At 39.9% G+C, this 18158-nt stretch overlaps 1 protein-coding gene across 1 annotated transcript in view; it reads left to right on the forward strand.

The window, feature by feature from the left end:
• plekhg5b (pleckstrin homology domain containing, family G (with RhoGef domain) member 5b) overlaps positions 1-4575 on the forward strand; it is a gene marked incomplete at both ends in the record, with an annotated part of 28764 nt that extends 24189 nt beyond the window's left edge. Inside the window, 7 exons of the mRNA XM_080854179.1 lie at positions 56-205; positions 447-584; positions 835-954; positions 1914-2046; positions 2150-2265; positions 2356-2513; positions 3588-4575. Coding sequence (XP_080710305.1) covers positions 56-205; positions 447-584; positions 835-954; positions 1914-2046; positions 2150-2265; positions 2356-2513; positions 3588-4575 — 1803 coding nt within the window. The remainder of the gene's footprint in view (positions 1-55; positions 206-446; positions 585-834; positions 955-1913; positions 2047-2149; positions 2266-2355; positions 2514-3587) is intronic.
• Between the last annotated feature and the right edge of the window lie 13583 nt (positions 4576-18158).

Below are 18158 nucleotides of genomic sequence, written 5' to 3' on the forward strand. Positions count from 1 at the left end.
GAACATAGGGGGGCGTGTGATGCCAATCTCATCATTGTTTTGATGTCTTGAGCAGTGGGCTGAGACAGACAAGCAGTGCAACCGTTTGAAACTGGTGGACATGCTGGCAAGGCCCCATCAGAGACTCACCAAGTACCCCCTCCTGCTCAAGAGTGTTCTGAAGAGGACAGATGATCCGGCTGCACGGGACACACTCAACAGCATGGTGAGAAATGAAGGGACACGGAAATAAAACAATAAAGAATAAAAGAAAGAAAGAAAGAAAGAAAGAGGATAAAAACATAACCACTCTGATAGCACTCTGACCTTGTGAGAGAGGTCCTAGAGATGGGGATAGAAAGAGGATAGAAAATGACTGGTGGAGATGTGTGCACAAGCGGATATATGATCAATCTGTGTGTGTGTGTGTGTGTGTGTGTGTGTGTGTGTGTGTGTGTGTGCGGCAGGTGGTGTGTGTGGAGGGCTTCATTAACAGTGTGGATGCTCAGATGCATCAGCGTCAGGAGCAGCAGAAGTTGGCAGCAATTTCTGCCCGGTTGGAGGCCTGCGAAACCACAGAAGGCGGCAGTGAAGAGGTGGAACGGGTGAGGGGTTCCAGACCATGAAAACACCCCTGTTAAAGACTGCTCTAATGCCTTTACACATATACATTCACAAAAGCTGTTCACAAAAGCCATTCACAAACAGTATACACAATGATTAGCCAAATCTATCTTCATTCATAGTCATTTTTCTCCAAAATGTTTACACGAATAGCAGATGAGCCCAGACAACCTCAAAAAAGCCTCTAAAATGGACATAAAAATGTACTGATCTCTGTCTGCTTTTCTGCAGATACTGCGGGAGTACAGTCGTTTTGACCTGATGGCCCCAATGATTGACACCTCCCCAGAGGACACACGGCAGCTGCACGTGGAGGGGGCTCTGCGCATGAAGGAGGGAAAAGACAGTAAGGTGAGCATAGCAACATCTCACCTTATGTCCTCCAGCATAAACAAAAGGGGACTGAACTGTGTGTTATACTGCACTATAGAACTGGAACTGTGTGTTATACTGCACTATAGAGCTGGAACTGTGGGTTATACTGCACTATAGAGCTGGAGCTGTGTGTTATACTGCACTATAGAGCTGGAACTGTGTGTTATACTGCATTATAGAGCTGGAACTGTGTGTTATACTGATAGAGCTGGAACTGTGTGCTATTCTGCACTATAGACCTGGATCTGTGTGTTATACTGCACTATAGAGCTGGAACTGTGTGTAATACTGCACAATAGAACTGGAACTGTGTGTTATACTGTGTGTAATACGCCACTATAGAGCTGGAACTGTGTGTTATACTGCACTATAGAACTGGAACTGTGTGTTATACTGTGTGGTTTACTGCACTATAGAGCTGGAACTGTGTGTTATACTGATAGAGCTGGAACTGTGTGTTATACTGCACTATACCTGGAACTGTGTGTTATACTGCACTATAGAGCTGGAACTGTGAGTTATACTGCACTATAGAACTGTGTGTTATACTGCACTATAGAACTGGTACTGTGTGTTATACTGCACTATAGATCTGTGCGTTATACTGCACTATAGAGCTGTAACTGTGTGTTATAATGCACTATAGAGCTGGTTTGGTATCCCAAGGTGTATCACAGGAGCTGCCTCACATAACAGATTGAACATGACACAGTTCTTACACAGATAGAAACCAAAAGTGCTGAGGGCTGAAAAGAATTCATATTTTTCCATCCGCTTTCCTGGAACACATTGCTAATGTCCTGTCATTTGACTAGCAATAGAGAAGGAAATATCAGATCCTATTGTCAAGTGACATTTTCCCAGATTCTCAGGGCCACCGAACTGTGTGTGTGTGTGTGTGTGTGTGTGTGTTTCTGTGTGTGTCTTTCCCCCAGATGGAGGTGTACTGTTTTCTATTTACCGACCTGTTGCTGATCACTAAGCCTGTGAAGCGTGTGGAGAAAGTAAAGATTGTCAGGCAGCCCCTTCTCATACACAATGTTGTGTGCAGAGAGCTCAAAGATCCTGGTAAGATACATCATTTATCAGAGAAGTAAATAATAACAATTCCTCAACAGGAGTTTTACTTCCTGTAATTTACCCATGTTTCATATTCCTTTGTGTTCTTCAGGCTCATTTGTGCTCATTTACCTCAATGACTTCAAGACCGCGGTGGCTGCCTACTCCTTCCAGGCCAATAGTGCCACACAGGGCCAAAGCTGGATAGATGCTATCTGTAATGTACAGGTAGGAGCAGCATTGTAGTGTTTCTTAAAAGTCTCTGAAAATCTCAGTGAACTCAAGCTCTGTTTCTGAAAACGTGTGTATGTATCTCAGAACCAGCTGCAGCGGCTACGTAGTGAGGAGGCTCGGCGGAGGAAGGCATGTCTACAACAGAGGCTGGAGGAAGATGAGGAGGAGGCAGAGGAAGATGTGAGCAGTAACTCGACAGCCAGCTCCCCTTCCTTGCAGCAACGACAGGCACACCAGTTCAGGTGCATAGATACACTCCGGGTTGTAACCATGAATATGTGCATTACACTATATACAGCCGCGGAAAACATTAAGAGACCACTTTAAAAAAATTATCAGTTTTTCTTTTTTTACAATTTATTGGTATGTATTTAAGTATAATTAACACTTTTGTTTCATTCTATAAACTACTGACAACATTTCTACTGAATTTAAAATAATCCCAAAAAAATGACAATTGGTCAAAATAACAAAAAAGATGCAGTGTTTCCAGATATTGATTTCTGATCTCTCCCTAAGTTAAAGCATTAGTATTGTGTAGTTTAAGAATGAATATGAACTTGTTTTCTTTGCATTATTCGAGATCTGAAAACATTCCATTTATTTTGCTATTTTGACCAATTGTCATTTTTCTGCAAATAAATACTCTAAATGACAATATTTGTATTTGAAATTTGGTAGAAATGTTGTCAGTAATTTATAGAATAAAACTAAAATGTTAACTTTACTTTAACTCATACCAATAAATAGTAAAACCAGAGAAACTGATCATTTTTAAGTGGTCTCTTGATTTTTCCCACAGCTGTATATACAGTATACTGATGTGAAATATTTTCCTCTCTCAGCCTTTGTGGAAGCTCCTTAGTCTTACCCATGATTGCAACTTACCTTGAAAACCTTAATGGGTGGGGTATATGCATGCATCACAGCTAAAGCACATTAAGGATCATTATAAGTTCCCAAAGGCTTAATTATGGGTTGAATAATTGTGACATGACTTTTTCTTTGTTGATTTTATGTTTCACTCAACTGATAAAAAGTCACCCAAAGCAATAATTGGTAAATCATTGCAATCTTTTGGGGGTTTGAAAATGTCCAATTGCGACTGTATATATATACATTTTAGATTTATAACATTTATTTTAAATGTCTTTAAACATGCATGCAGGTCTGCTGGAAAGAACTTTAACACACACACACACACACACGCACAGAAAGGTGTACAATTTCGAAGTTTTCTGATGTTTTGTAACTGCTGTGGTGAGCATGAACAAAATGCCTATCATTGTGTATTCCACACTCTTTTTTCCTTTCAGCGTGTCTGATGGTTCTACAGAAACTCTGTCGGTATTGGAATTGGAACACAGTGCAGGATTTAGGGCTCCTGGAGCCAACATGGCCACACAACCCCAGGGGCAAGGATTTTTAGCTAGTGTGATGGAAGATGATGGCCAAACTGGTGTGGTGGAGATCAACCCTCAAAGACACTCCTTGTCCATGGACAGTGCCTATGGTACACTCTCTCCTCAGTCAATGCTGGAGCTCCAGGGAGCAACCGGTAAGAATGAGGGAGAGGCGATGGAGAGAAGTAGGGAGGAAGAGCAATTGCAGAGTGAGGTGGCTGAGCTTGAGGAAGAACACAAGGAGAAGAGGAAAGAGGATGAGACGGAGGGAGGGGAAGGAGAGTCATGTGATTTGTACGTGCATGCGGCTCAAACACAGAAGCCCAGGCGGAGACCACCGGTACAAATGCGCGTCAAGACGCTACAGACACTTGCTAACAAGTCCCGCTCAGAGGATAACCTCCTTCAGCGTCTCCACACTGTCCACCCAGCCAAAGCTGTCTCACGTGCCACCACCGATGTTTCAGCTCATCAATGGCAGGAGTCAGGGAAAAGGAGAGAGGCCCTGCCATCAAGCAGAATGTCACACAGTAAAAGCCTTTCAGAGCTGGGTCTAGGGTTAAATATGGAGACTCTCTCCAAACAGACAGGTGAGCAGACACCACCTGAGATGCTCGAATACTGTCTCACGCAAAGCCTTCCGTCCAGGAAACTTTCTTGTGCATTGAGGAGAACTAAGGGCTTGCAGCACAGGGGCCAAGAGAAAGAAGACTGCCCCAGCACAGAGACGGAAGCAACAGTGCACTCTGGGGGTCAGGAGGAGCAAGCGAAAGACACTGCCTCAGTGGAGGACACCACAAACAAAAAGTCCCCCAGTCAGCAGCGCAAGAAGCTCACGGTAGCCCAGCTGTACCGCATACGTACTACACTGGTGCTCAACTCCACACTCACTGCCTCGTAAGTGTGTGTGTGTGTGTGTGTGTGTTTGTGTGCGTGTGTGACAATGTGTGTGTGTGTGTTTTTGTTTTTCAGGGAGTGCAAGAGAAAGTATGTACTCAAGTAGTAGAGATGATGATCAGTGCAATTAAGATGAAGTGATTTTGAGATTAAGTGTAAATGCTAATGTAAATGTTAATGCTTGGATTAAGTGTAATCAGAGCATAGCAACCTAATCAGTTGTCTTCAAATCTTCAAATCCTAAAAAAGAGAAATGAATACAGATGACTTCTCTTTCCAGATTTAAAATCATATAACCTTTTTACGAGAGATGTTATGCTTTATCCATGCTTAAATATTAAAGTGCTGTGCCCCTAATGACATCTTAATAAGGTCAATTCAACCACTTTGCTCTGACTGCCATCTATGCTCTTTCCATTTTTCTCCAGGGAGGTGTAGCCACAGTGGCAAGCACCCAGATGCCATCCCTTGCACATCAGAGTGTGGACTACTTTACAGAGTTTGTCATACATGACGCAAATGCACTTAAAACCAAGAGTTCTGGGATTGCCTTGCTATAAACCCCTCATTTATCTGTAAATGCTACCTTGTTTTCTGAGCACATTTGCTGGTATTTCATAGTAGCTCATGGCTCATATTTTGCACTTTGTAACACAAGTAGCATTGAAGAGAGGGGTTGAACATTTACGTATGTGGTAAAGCAATTCACAGGATTACAATAAGGAAACCTTTGAAGAAGAACTAAACCAGGGACTTCTGGTAGGACATGCGCCCTGGCTTTGAGGGAGAGAATGGGCCTGCGGGACGATGGTGGTATGCAACGATCAAGGCATGAGGTTGAACTGCTGAGAGCTGTGGCTGAAGAAGGTTTTGGATTGTTGGGAATGTGCTCTGATTTGAAAATTCTAAAAAAGAAAACAATTTAGTGTTCTCGATGTAAGCAGTTGCTGACTTCACCAGTGGCATGTTTAAAATATGCCACTGCAATGGGAGATTTCTGATACATCACTTGCTTCAAGTGTAGGCCCATAGTTACATTTATTTACCAGAAGATAATATTATTTATGTGACTTTTGAAAAAAAATTCTTAAACCTAACTCACCTGTCCTTTTTATGGTTGCAAATAATAAACTGGGGTAGATAGTTCCATTTAAACAACACTGTCCTGTTTTTTGGTCCTGCATTCTATACTAAACACCATCAACTAAGTCTTAGATACAATGTTAAAACCTGGTGAGTTTTTATATGAACCAGTTCAAGACCATGGAGCAGTGGGTTTATTGTACTACAACAGAGCACTATGTGTTGCAAACGGGAAATTCAAATGTACCATGATGTAAATGTGAAAGGCGCTGAATTTGAGGAGGAATTCATCCAAGCAGTGCACATTCTCAATGCTCAAAATCTCTCTATTTCTCTCTCTCGCTCTCTCGCTCTCTCTTTCTCTGTGTGTGTGTGTGCAGGCACGCACAATAAACAGTTGGATGGATTTTGGCTAATTCCAGCCAAAATAATTACTCTGCTCTTGACTTGAGCCAAAAATGAATTTACCAGCTGTTGCATTTTTAAAGTTTAACCCAGCAGTTGAAAGCCAGTTTAAGAAAGGATCACTGCAGAATAGTTGATAGAGATGGAAACGTGTGCACCTTCAATTGTGTGAAGAATTTGGGAGGTTGAAACATAACATAACAGTTGCATCATGTTCTACCGGCAAATTGTAAACATTTTTGTAATCAAATGTTTATTAAAAGGAAAAACAAGCAATGAACAACAATGAAATCGCACAATTTTTGGATTAGGCTACACATTTGGAACAAAGAACAAGGATAGAACAAGGAAAGCCAAAAAAAGAAAAGAGATGGGGTACAAAAGAGAATTCAAGTGTAACACAACTAGAGAGTAAAAGGACTGGCACTCACATCACAACATGACTCTCGAGTCATGGCAATTCAAAGTAGGGCTCTGAGTGGTCTGTAGGCCATATTGTGATTTTCTATTTAGATATACCTACCTATATACTATTGGTGCCTCAGGATCTAATGGAATGATCTGCCTGTTTTATTCTTCCAACACCAACCATGCAGCAGGACCTTTAGTATGGGCCCGACTGCATCCACACATTAGGAAAAAATTTCCATTCTATTGTCCATAATTTCATTTTTTTTATAATACTTTTGACTTTACTTTTCTGTGATATTTATTAAGGGGTTGTTTATCAGTATACAAAATAAATGTTTAGTTTAATGGCATGTTTTTCTTTTGTGTAAAGTTTATTCATGTCTAAAGTTACCACTAACCAGCAAATGTACTTTCTTACTGAACAATGTTGGGCTGTTTGCATACACATATTTAAACTTGGAAGAATTAAAAATTCTTTCTGCAGTCTTTACCCCTCTTGTTCTCAATGATGTATAACAGCAAGGGAAGACAGATGATAAACATTACATAAATAAAGATGTTTTGGATTGTGTTGATCAATATCTAGGACGGATAATGTAGAGACTCGTCAGCAAAGAAGGCTGTTGAATGATTTTAGTGTGAGTGCATGCTAGCTAATTTTAATTTCATTGTATTTTTTACCTTTACATTTTTTTTTCTTTGGAACCAGGAAGTGTTAAAATGCTTAACACTAAAAACTACACAATTCCAGTCGACTCCATACTCTAATAGTCCAGTAATATTCTGCGCCCCTTAATGTCTATTGGTGGTGCAGTGGTTAGCAATTCCTGGCCAAAGCAGGTTGCCTTTGTATAGGCGTGTCGTGCCCAATATTAATTTATCATGGTCAGTGATTTGAACCAATTTATGGTGTCACAAAGTTACTAACTAAACATATGACCTAGCACTAGGATTCACCACAGTGGTGTAGGCAACCCTTCTTTTGTCATACTCCTCTCCACATATTCCGGGTCAATAATATTGAAAATATTGATACATATATCTTATTTCGTTGCGATAGTACAATTACTATAGTTCTGATTCCATATAGTCAGCAGCATAGACATACAGCTCCGGAAATGTATGTCTATGGTCAGCAGCGGTACGCAAGCCTAAATAAGACATCTGGTTTTAGCAATGCCGTCCGAAAACTGTTGAAAACATGTCAAAACAATAGTCTGGTCTAAAACTTGTTACTACAAGATGCTCATTATGAATGGTGAGTGTAGTCAAAAAGCCAATCATAATTTGCATAATTTTGATTCTAAATGATTCATTATAAAGTGAGTCTGGGAAGATGGCGAAGGAAAAAGAATAGCGCAGAATGACATAGTCTTCAGTTTTTAGCAGCATAACTATAGGATGGCTCTATAGCCAACTCCATCCAAGCCCCTATCTCCTATTAGATTACTTGGCTCTTCAAATCGTTCAAACAATCTTCTCACTAAACTTTAAGATCGTATTTGCCATTTCCAGATGCAAGGTGAGTTCAACAGGTCTAACATGACATTTTTTCCAGCAGCTTTAATGCACAGGCTATGCATTGAACCGCACAAAACATTACGTCGTAGGTTTTTCTGTCCACACATTGTTGTCCCATAGTTAAAATGAGTGTGTTCTTTGAGGGAACATGCATTCATATTTTTTAACAGATTGAACAGTAAAGCTACTGTAACATATTTGCAGTCTAGTATTGCATAACTGTGGTTTGTGTGCAGTTTGCCCGCGTGAGCTGTACTTTTTTGGGTATAAAATATATGAGGGCTGCACTGCTGATCAGACAAACCAATTCACTGGTGTATACCGATATTGCAGGGTACATTTATTTATAGTGTCAGCAAGTTTTAATATTACGATACAATATATTTATATATTTTTGTAAAGTGTCATTATTGAAATGAGTTGTGCATGGAATAATGAACAACATAATGTTTGGGTTGTAGAACAAAAATAACACTGACCAAGATGGTAAAAGGGCAATGACAAAAAGCATTTCTTCTATACCAGCGCTAGCAAAGCCATAAGACTATATTGGCATGGTTCAGCTCCAGGACGCTACAATTCAACTGTCTAAATAAAAATGCTGTGTTTCTTTTCTACAGCATTTGCTCCCAACTCTGGAACCCTCCTTATCTGTGTATGTGTGTGTTTTGATTCTGTCTGTCTGTGATATTCATTTTCTGCACAAAACCTATTATGGTCAAAGATGGGCTGGATCGCCCAAGTGGCCTCAATGAGTTTTGAGCACATTCCTGACATATAAAACAGGTCAGTAAAACTTGCCTCCTTTTAAAAGATATAACCACTGTATTGAAATGTTTCTTTTATTTATTGTACCAAAGATATTTGACAAGAAACCTATGTTTTCTCAACATAAGCCTTGATTGCAACGCACAGCGCATAGTGTACCATTAGAGGGCGCTGCTGCTGCTTTAGTAGTTTTGGTTCCAGTGCTATTTGCCTCTCAGATTCATTGTTTTCTGGTTTCATCTACTTTTAACAACATAGCTCAAGAACCTCAGGAAGCCTCAGCTAGTGTTGCATTTTAATAACACAGAGGAAGACATTTTAAGTTCCTTGTACAAGTGTTTAGAGGCAACACAACAAAGGTCAGATCCCCCTGCTTCAGAGTGCCACAGGCTACACAGAGGAAGGTTTTGAGGGTGGTGGTGGGACAGCCTGCCTTAGTGTAAACCCAAACCAGAGGTGATATTTGCACACCCAGCCAGTTTAGGGCAAGGGTATGAGTTTTGAATGGGAAAGTCCTTCCAGGGATATGAAACCTGGTCAGAGGGTTGTCAAGAGGGCAACTTAATTTGACTTTGAAGTACAACCACTACTGTATAACCACTGAAATGACAAAACATACTCCAACTCAACCAAAACAGCACTGAAGTCATCATTTTGGTGCACGAACCGATTTTGTCGTGGACTGGCACCCATTCCGATCTCTATCAAACTAGATTAGCTCACTAAAACTACTTTTAAAAAATAGTTATAGATATAGATATGTAAAAAAAGAGATCAATTTGGCAATGTACATGTGATACGAAATGATGACAAAATATAAAACAAAAAAAAGTCACATGCCAGCTAAAAATACCACTCATTTGAGTTTATCGCAAAAGGTGCCTATGTGTTTACAGGTCATAAGTAAAGAAGCAACAACAACAACAACAACAACACAAAACATTATTCATGGGAAAGTATAAGGAATGTTAGCTTTGGTGTTATATTCAATGTCCATCAGTCAGACACCTGCCTTCCATAAACTAGAGTCCAGGTGAGGTATTGGATAACTTAAAATAGCATGCAACAACTTCTCTGAACATTTGCACTACACAAAGGTGTGTGGTGGTTGCTGCCTGACAAATGTATTGAGTGGGTATGCCTTCACAGTGGAAAAATATTTTTAATCGACTATCATTGCAATTATTCTTTACCTTTTTGTTGGTCTTTTGGTTTTGTCTTATTATGATGTTCTTTCATCTCTTTCACCTTCTCTGCTGTATGGTTTAATTCTTATGTTCTTTATCTCTTACTCTTGCAGTAAGCTTTTTTTAAGTTGCTTTTATTGTGTTTTTAAGTTATTGCCTATTGTACAGTCCATTTAGTTATTTAAATATGCACTACAAATAAACATAACCTGACTGAAAGTTTGCATTGACTTAAGTTATGTCTAAAGGCTGGTTAGGAGTGTTCGTGTCTTTGTATATAATGGCCTCTTACAGTTGCAAAGTTTGATTTAAATGAAGCATAAAAGAGCATACAAATTGGGTCTGCTTTTTGGTCAACAGTCTGGAGAAAATGATCCTTCTATGTAAAAAAAAAGAAGTGTATTAGCATTTTTTTTGTAAGTTTGTCCTGGTGAGTTATTGAATATCATACAGCACTGGAGTACTATTAAAGAGTATAGAACAGTGTAGATACACACTTATATAAACACATCTCTTTTGTATGACATATGTTTATCAAAATCTCATCTGATCTGAGGCTACCCGGGACCTCTATGTACAATCATTAGTCAATAGTACCCTTCTTGTGTGGCAGAAACTGGCAAAGTGAGTGTGCACTGTGCACAAGGTGTATTTACAGGTGATTATATCCGTTAATCTCAAGATTACAGCATGTTGCCTCCACACAAGTCCCTTAATCTGCCTGATTGAGCACAGGCCTGTTTTATCTACTGTGGTTCCATCCATAATCCTTCCCCACCCATGCTCTGCTCTCACATCTGGCCTGGTGGGACTTACTGATGTAATCCTCCATTTTAGAACAATTTTATCATGCTTTATCGCCAATACACTGTACTTTAATTATAAAAATGCAGCTTTCAGCTTCAGAGCTGTATTACATCAGTTAACAGGTAAGATTCAGCCCCTTCAGGATTTTGTGATCTTGCAATTTTGCGAATTCAGGCAAATTCAAGAATTGAAGTCATGGAATTTCACCGCAATTTTTGAGAACTCACACAGACAACAAACAACAAACCCTTGCAAGATCCTAGTGGGACTACAATATTTAGGGATTCCCATTTCTAGGAAATAAAACCTCAAAATCACTGCAATAGTAGCCCCAAATGTTGAGAGTCCCTGCAACAAATTCAGTCACTTTAGGCTGCAACAATCACAACAAACTCCTCGTAATACTCTGGAGGGACTGAATATTGCATCAATGCCAAGGGTGCTACTGTTGGTTAGCAAGGCAAGTATGTTAGCTAGATGGCTATGAAATCTTAATGCCTCTTTGACATAACATCACTCAAATATTACATATATTAGCTGTTGTCATGATTATCTATGCTCTAAACATTCATAAAGAATGGCAACTGAAATGTTTAAATTGTGTCCATCTTTACATAAATCAGACACCTACCAGCTAGCTAATCAGCACCTAGTTTTTTCTATCACCATGGTATAATTGCTGATTTTCTAATTGGCATCTTAATCATTCATTGTATATCGCAAATATTCACATTATGCATCATAAACCTCCACCCCTCTGTATTATTTCTGCAACTTGAAAGATGGTGTTGTGCATCATGCATTGTACTATGTTGTACCTCACAGATAATATGGCTTATATGCATGTCAGTGATGTATATGTCTGTCTGCATTTTAACATGCGCTTCCTGTGACAGATGTCAAATAGCATCCTGTAAAAACTGTCAGATTATCACAAAAGGGCACTTTGATAAATCCATGATTACAGAAGCACTTAGGTTTATTAAAGTCCTCCAATCCCTCCAAGCCAGGGTCGCTGAGGGATTACAGGCAGGTAGACACCATTGTCTGTCCAAACAATCCACAGCTCTAAGCCTCTGTGACCCCCACACTGATTCTGAGGCTTGCAGACTCACTGCTGTTGCTATATGCATGGGTGTGAGTGTCTGAAAACACTGGTGTGTCTGTGTTAGTAATCAACATAAGCATTCGCTCTGAGCAACAAGGTGACTACATATGCAGGATTTGAGTGTAAGGGGAAATAAATGGGACTGCCATGTGATGGGCTGCTTACAGGAGCAGCACTGAGAAACACGGCCCACATGGAGTTATCGCCTAGCCAACAGCTGCCTAACAACACTACCACACCGCTGCTCCATCCAGGCTCACCAAATGGGTTGCACCATCCACTACCACACAGTTACACCACCCAGACTGGAATTGAATACTACAAAAAACACCTATACCTTATAACTATATGCCCAATAGATCATAGACCCCTGACACTGTTCCATTTCATTGAATTGTCTCATAGGGCCGGCCAATATGGTTTCTTACCATTCCGGGTGATGTGTGAACTCAAATGCACAACTCAGACAAAAGCAGTAGATATTAGAATAAACGTTTACTTATCCAGGGTTCGGTACACGGTAAGGCAGTCCAAAAGCAGGCCAACAATCCAAATGGGCAAGGCAAGAGAGAAATCGTAATACAGTCCAGGGTTGGCAACACGAAAAACTTAAATACTGTGAACACGGAGGAACACGGAGAAAACAGGAGGAGACATAGAGATTCAAACACGTAACAAATATGACGAGAACGCAACGAGAGACAAGAATGCATGGACTATATACACATACAACAGATAATGAGGGACAGGTGAGAACAATCAAGGCAGGGCAGACAATGAGACACAGGTGGACTAAACAAGGGAATTAACAGGACACAGGAGAAACCAATAAGACAAACAAACCAGGTGATGATTGGGAACAGGTGAGGGGTGGAGACACGGACAACAACAAGAGGGCACATGGCATACACAAACAAACACAGGAAAGCACATGGCGGGAACAGGGAAACACAAGAACTTGACAAAGGAACAAAGATCACATGACAACACAAGGGAGACAAACTAATAAACAAACAAGGACAGAGCACAGACCTTACAACTTTCAAACAAGTATTACCACTAATGGTTTTCCATTGCATCAAGATGCATTAACATGAAAGGGATCGTCAGAAAAGGAAATGGCCATAAAAGGTAGCTAGAACAAATAGTGTGAGGTATTAAAGCACACCGTTTATGTTTATATTGTATCCATTATATTAAAAGAGAGACTTTTTATTGTTTTTTTTTTAGAGCAATTCAAAAATCTGTTTTCCATTTTTGGCATCCTGATGGTTTCAGGCTTTTCATTGACCATGCTCACAAGCTTGTGCTCCGAAACAGCTGCAACCCAGAATCAAGATACACAGAAAGAAGATGAAAACATCTTTTCTCTATTCTGATTGAATATCATTACAGCATGTCTGTCATGTAGTGTGTGTCAAAGTTTTTCTGGTCGGCGACATCATATGCTTGGACCATCATAAAACTTGGTATGGTTGTAGACCCACATGGATAAATCTAAATACAACGTTTTTGTCCCTAGGTATGTGTTTCATTTGGTGCTAGTACCCCCGAAGTGGGGGAGGGTCCCTTTTTGGACAATAGCTTGAAAACCATTTAGCCAAACATTTTGCTTGTTCCACATGACCTGGGCCCTGTTCAGCGCGCAACTGAAGCTAAGTTAATACATTTAGCTCGCGACATGAGATAATCTAGCTCGCTAAATGAGAACAGGCTATACCGGTCTGGCGACGTGCGCTAAATTACTTAAATGTCAAGTTAATTTGTCCCAGGCTAAACTTGTAAGATAAATTGGTCGTGCACGTCCTGCTTCAAAAGGCAGGAAAGGACGATCACCAAAACTTAGATTTTTTTTAACGGTACAATAGTCTAAACTCAACGAAAAAGACTCATTTTTTTCTCCACTAAGGCAGGATATGAAGAATTCAAGACCATAATCATGTCAAAATCCAACACTCCCGCCGCTGGGACAGCAATATAAGAAACTGTCAATAGGCTGTCTAAGACGTGATATCTTTTTCTGTGTCGAATATGTGACTTTGGTGCAAAGGGTAGAGCTCATGGCTTGCATGCAACAGATCACTGGTTCGACCCCCCTCACCTCCGCAATGAATGCAGTTTTACATCTCCTTGTAAATCGCTTTGAATAAAACCGTCTGCTAAATGACTAAATGTAAATGTATTAAGAAATTCAGCAATGAAAATATATTGTGTGTATTTCTCTCTTCTTATCATGCATCCACCTTAATCATTTTCTACAAAAATGATATGCTATATGGTGTAGTAGACTGAGACTTTATTCACTACTGCACAAACACTAGACACGTTTGCAAAACTAGACGTTTGCAATGATGTAGCCTAGTTAAAGTAGGTAAAACAACGTTCGCCAATATCTCTGTAACGGAGATGGGCTATGTGCTAAAATTTCCTGGGATCAAAGAAGACGTTAGTATTCATGTGCCAACTAAAAATCACGTCTCAGGATTGCTGCGCATGCAAGTTATTTCGGGTGTATCAACTCAACTGTACTAATACCACTGTCATATAATTATTAGTGCTTTGTTCTCCGCATCGCTGACATTACAAAAATGAAGGCTACCACACTCGCAAAAAAGTGAAGACATTCAATGTTCGACTGTGTTTGCAATAAATTACTCGAGAAGGTCTTTTAAATTAATTATTCCTTGTCGGGTGGATCGGTAGCGCTCATACAAGAACTCATCATGATGGAAAAATGGATCTTGGCGATAGCAAAGAATTCTTCCTACGCTAATCAAAGTATCTAATATGGCTCCTTGTCAATGGGATCCCTCCTTTTGCCGTGGGTGTGGCAAGCTTAGCCAGCTAATCTTTGGTTAGCCTGCCCTGGAGCAGGTTAGTGCTAAGTGATGTTACTATGGTAATTTATCAGGAGTTGCTTCGCCGAACCCGATAAAGGGGTGTTTTCTTTTTTTAGCCTGGAATCTAGCTCGCTAAACCGCTTAGCGAGCGTCGCCGAACAGTACCCTGTTCAACAAAATTGGACCCAGATGATCGCTGCGGGCGGCTATATTAAAACGTATTATTATGATGGTGTATAATTTTGTCCTGTTCTAGATGTCAAAAGTTGTATGCTTATATGTAGATACAAAACTAACATTAAGCCTGGCCTCTGAATGACAACTGAATAGATAACTAAACTTGCATCTGGTGCCGAATGACCTGAATTTGACCATAAAACCTTGAGTGAACCAGTGACATGTGAAATGGGATGAGCACGTAGATGCCATTAACCGTGTAACCTCATACAAAGAAAACAACATTGCCTGTATGTTCAAACAAATTTTCATTACCATAAAATGACTGATGGCAGATGCTCCATACCTTGAATAGATGTTTTCCCTAAGAACTAGCATATGTTCAGCTGATTTTAGCTGAGGTGCTTTGGAAAATGAAAGTGACCATAACGTATCGTTTAAAAAAAGCCTCTGAGATTACTGAAATTGTATCAGTCTATAAGAAGCTTACTGACCTTTTAATATTTCCTTTTTATTGTAGCCCGAGCATATGAAAAAGACAATTACATGCATATTTCAGAATTAAATGAGGATTCATTAGAGGATTTTCTGGACTGTGGTGGGGTTTATTCCTCAACAGTAATATTTTAAAATTAAATAAATTCACTGACTAAATACAAATGGCAAGTTTCAGGCTCAGATGTTAATCATGAGAGCTAACTCATGGTAATATTTACCAGAGTCTTGGCAACACTGTATGACCAAGTCCTGCCCCCCCTCTTTGTTTGTGTGTGTGTGTGTGTGTGTGTGTGTGTGTGTGTGTGTGTGTGTGTGTGTGTGTGTGTGTGTGTGTGTGTGTGTGTGTGTGTGTGTGTGTGTGTGTGTGTGTGTGTGTACTTAAGATAACAATCAATGTATGTGTAACTGGGGGTCACTTACTTTCCAAAAACTAAAAGTAAATCATTAAACACCAATAGAAAATCAAGCTAACCTACTTAAAGTTGCATTGCTAAAAAACATAAAGTACATAGTGGTGTCTATATATCTTACTACCTCTTACTCCTCTTCTTCTCTCTATATATCATATTGTGCAATGTTTTTGTTGATACTGATGCAGTGGCCACATTACTAGTTGCTCTTTTTGGGTGCCTAAAATGACCAGGGTTCAAAATCCCAGTTTCTTTCAATATTCTAATCTTGGTTCATAATCCCTGGGTTCCTAAATGTACCCTAACCCACCCACCCCACCCCTTAACCTGAATCGCCTGTGGAATGCCACAGTATAATGAGATTTGTGTTTAGATAATTAGGCATTGCATTATTTAGACACTAAAATATGCATAGGCATATGCTTATGCTTTTCTTGTGTACTCTCCCTTGTGCTTGCTTTGGACAAAATCGTCTGCTAAATGACTAAATGTAAATGTAAATGTAAATGTATGACTGATATTCTGTTTACTAACCTGCCTCTGTTCTCTCTCTTGTAGGACCTGGCGACATTGTTCCTCATCACCATAACCTGTAACTACATATATACATATAAGGTTAACCTTGCTGTGTCGTCTCACTTTGTCTCATTTCTTCCCCTCCTTCTCTAGACTGTGGGGTGCTGCTGCAGTTTTTCAACCTGATCTACCTGCAAAAACCCTCTGTTTACAGCTGCCCATACATACGAAACTGTTATGCCCAATTTTTACTCTGCTTAAAGTAACATCTTGCAGCAATTTGACACTTTTTGAGGTATGGTTTTATGGCAACTTGTTTTGGTATCATCCTAAAATTCATTTTGATAGCATATGGTCATGTGAAGGACAACTGTGTCTTTCCCATAGCTATCCAGTATGCACTATGTAGTTCTGTGTTACCTGGCTGGAACACCTTTCAAAAATGGAGGAAAAGCATTACATTGCCAGCTATACTGCCAAAATACATCGGTTAGTCTGTTGGCAAGCTTCTATCAGTGTCATCGGGCTGTTGGTGGTGTTTGCCAGGTTTTTGCGTGCCTTTAAGGTAGTTAGAGTGCTAGTTTTGAAACAGAACGCCTTTTTGCTGCTTTAAGGTACAACAGCCTTCAGTGTTTATATGCCGCATGTTAGCTAAAATGTTTTATCCTGATACTTTTTAGGGTGTATCTGCTTGCTTTTAAATGCTTGCTTATACCTAAAGAATGTTTTGCCCTCCGATCTAACCACAGATCTCTTTTTATCCACCAGCTAAAGGGGTGTGGGGTTTGTGTGACTAAACTCAGTGAGTAGTTCTAACTAGGTTTGTTTGTTGTTTGGCTACTTGGCTCATTGCAGCCTGCATTGAGATGTTCTCATAGTCGTTTAATTTCAGTGACAAACAATAGTAGGCCTAGGGCACAGTGTCGTTACCTCTTTCACCAATGACCGCAAGTCAGGGAGACGTGAATGTTGCTCTGCAGGGCCCTCGTCTGGGATATATATATATTTTTTTGTAGGGTATGTTTACATTTGATTTAAATTAAACCTTTTTTTACTACATTCCTTTTACTTACATGATATTATTGCTGAGGTCTTCTAGAATATATAATCAGATATTCCATTTGTTTTTAGTAGGGAAAAAACCATCAAGGCATGTCAGACAACTTAGAAAAGTCTAAAAGGCATTGGACTGTGGTTGCTGCCCAGCAAAGGAGGATGGGTAGGGGTTGGTGTCGCAGAATAACACCTCAAATGCAGTTGTTCAGCATGGTCACAATCATCATATCATGAGCCAAATAAAAAATTGTGTAAAAACTAAAATATATAATGACTTATTAAACCAGGCAGCCATATGTGCCTGAGGGTTGACATTGAATACAGACCTAATGCGTAAGGGAAAGGGGTTGGAGGTGGGATAACCTCCGAGGAATACAAAATAAGATTAGGATTAGGGGAATAGGCTGGGGAACAAACCATGTAGACACCCTAAGGGAACAACCCCATTTTCTGCAGATGGTTGTACAATACTAATCAAAACAATGTTACCAAGAATAGATTTTTTTTTTTAAAAACAGAGAAAGCAATACTATGAGAGCACTATCCTAGCATGATGGTTAATGAACTGCAATTCACCAGGAATTGTCTAGTGGGCACCAACCTTTGGCAGTCTTTGGTGGCATGAAGTCCTTGACACCTCAACCTTTTTGTCTGCCAGCCTGACTCACTCCCCTCCAAACTCATGCTGGGTTAAGGCACACAGTAGTCTGGATGCACCAATTTACTATCCCTTTCAGCTGCCTCTGATACATTTGACTGAACTCTAAACAGATTGAAATATGGAGTACAGGACATGGAAC

This window comes from Sprattus sprattus (assembly GCF_963457725.1).
Source record: "Sprattus sprattus genome assembly, chromosome: 16".
Classification (NCBI taxonomy): Eukaryota; Metazoa; Chordata; class Actinopteri; order Clupeiformes; family Clupeidae; genus Sprattus; species Sprattus sprattus.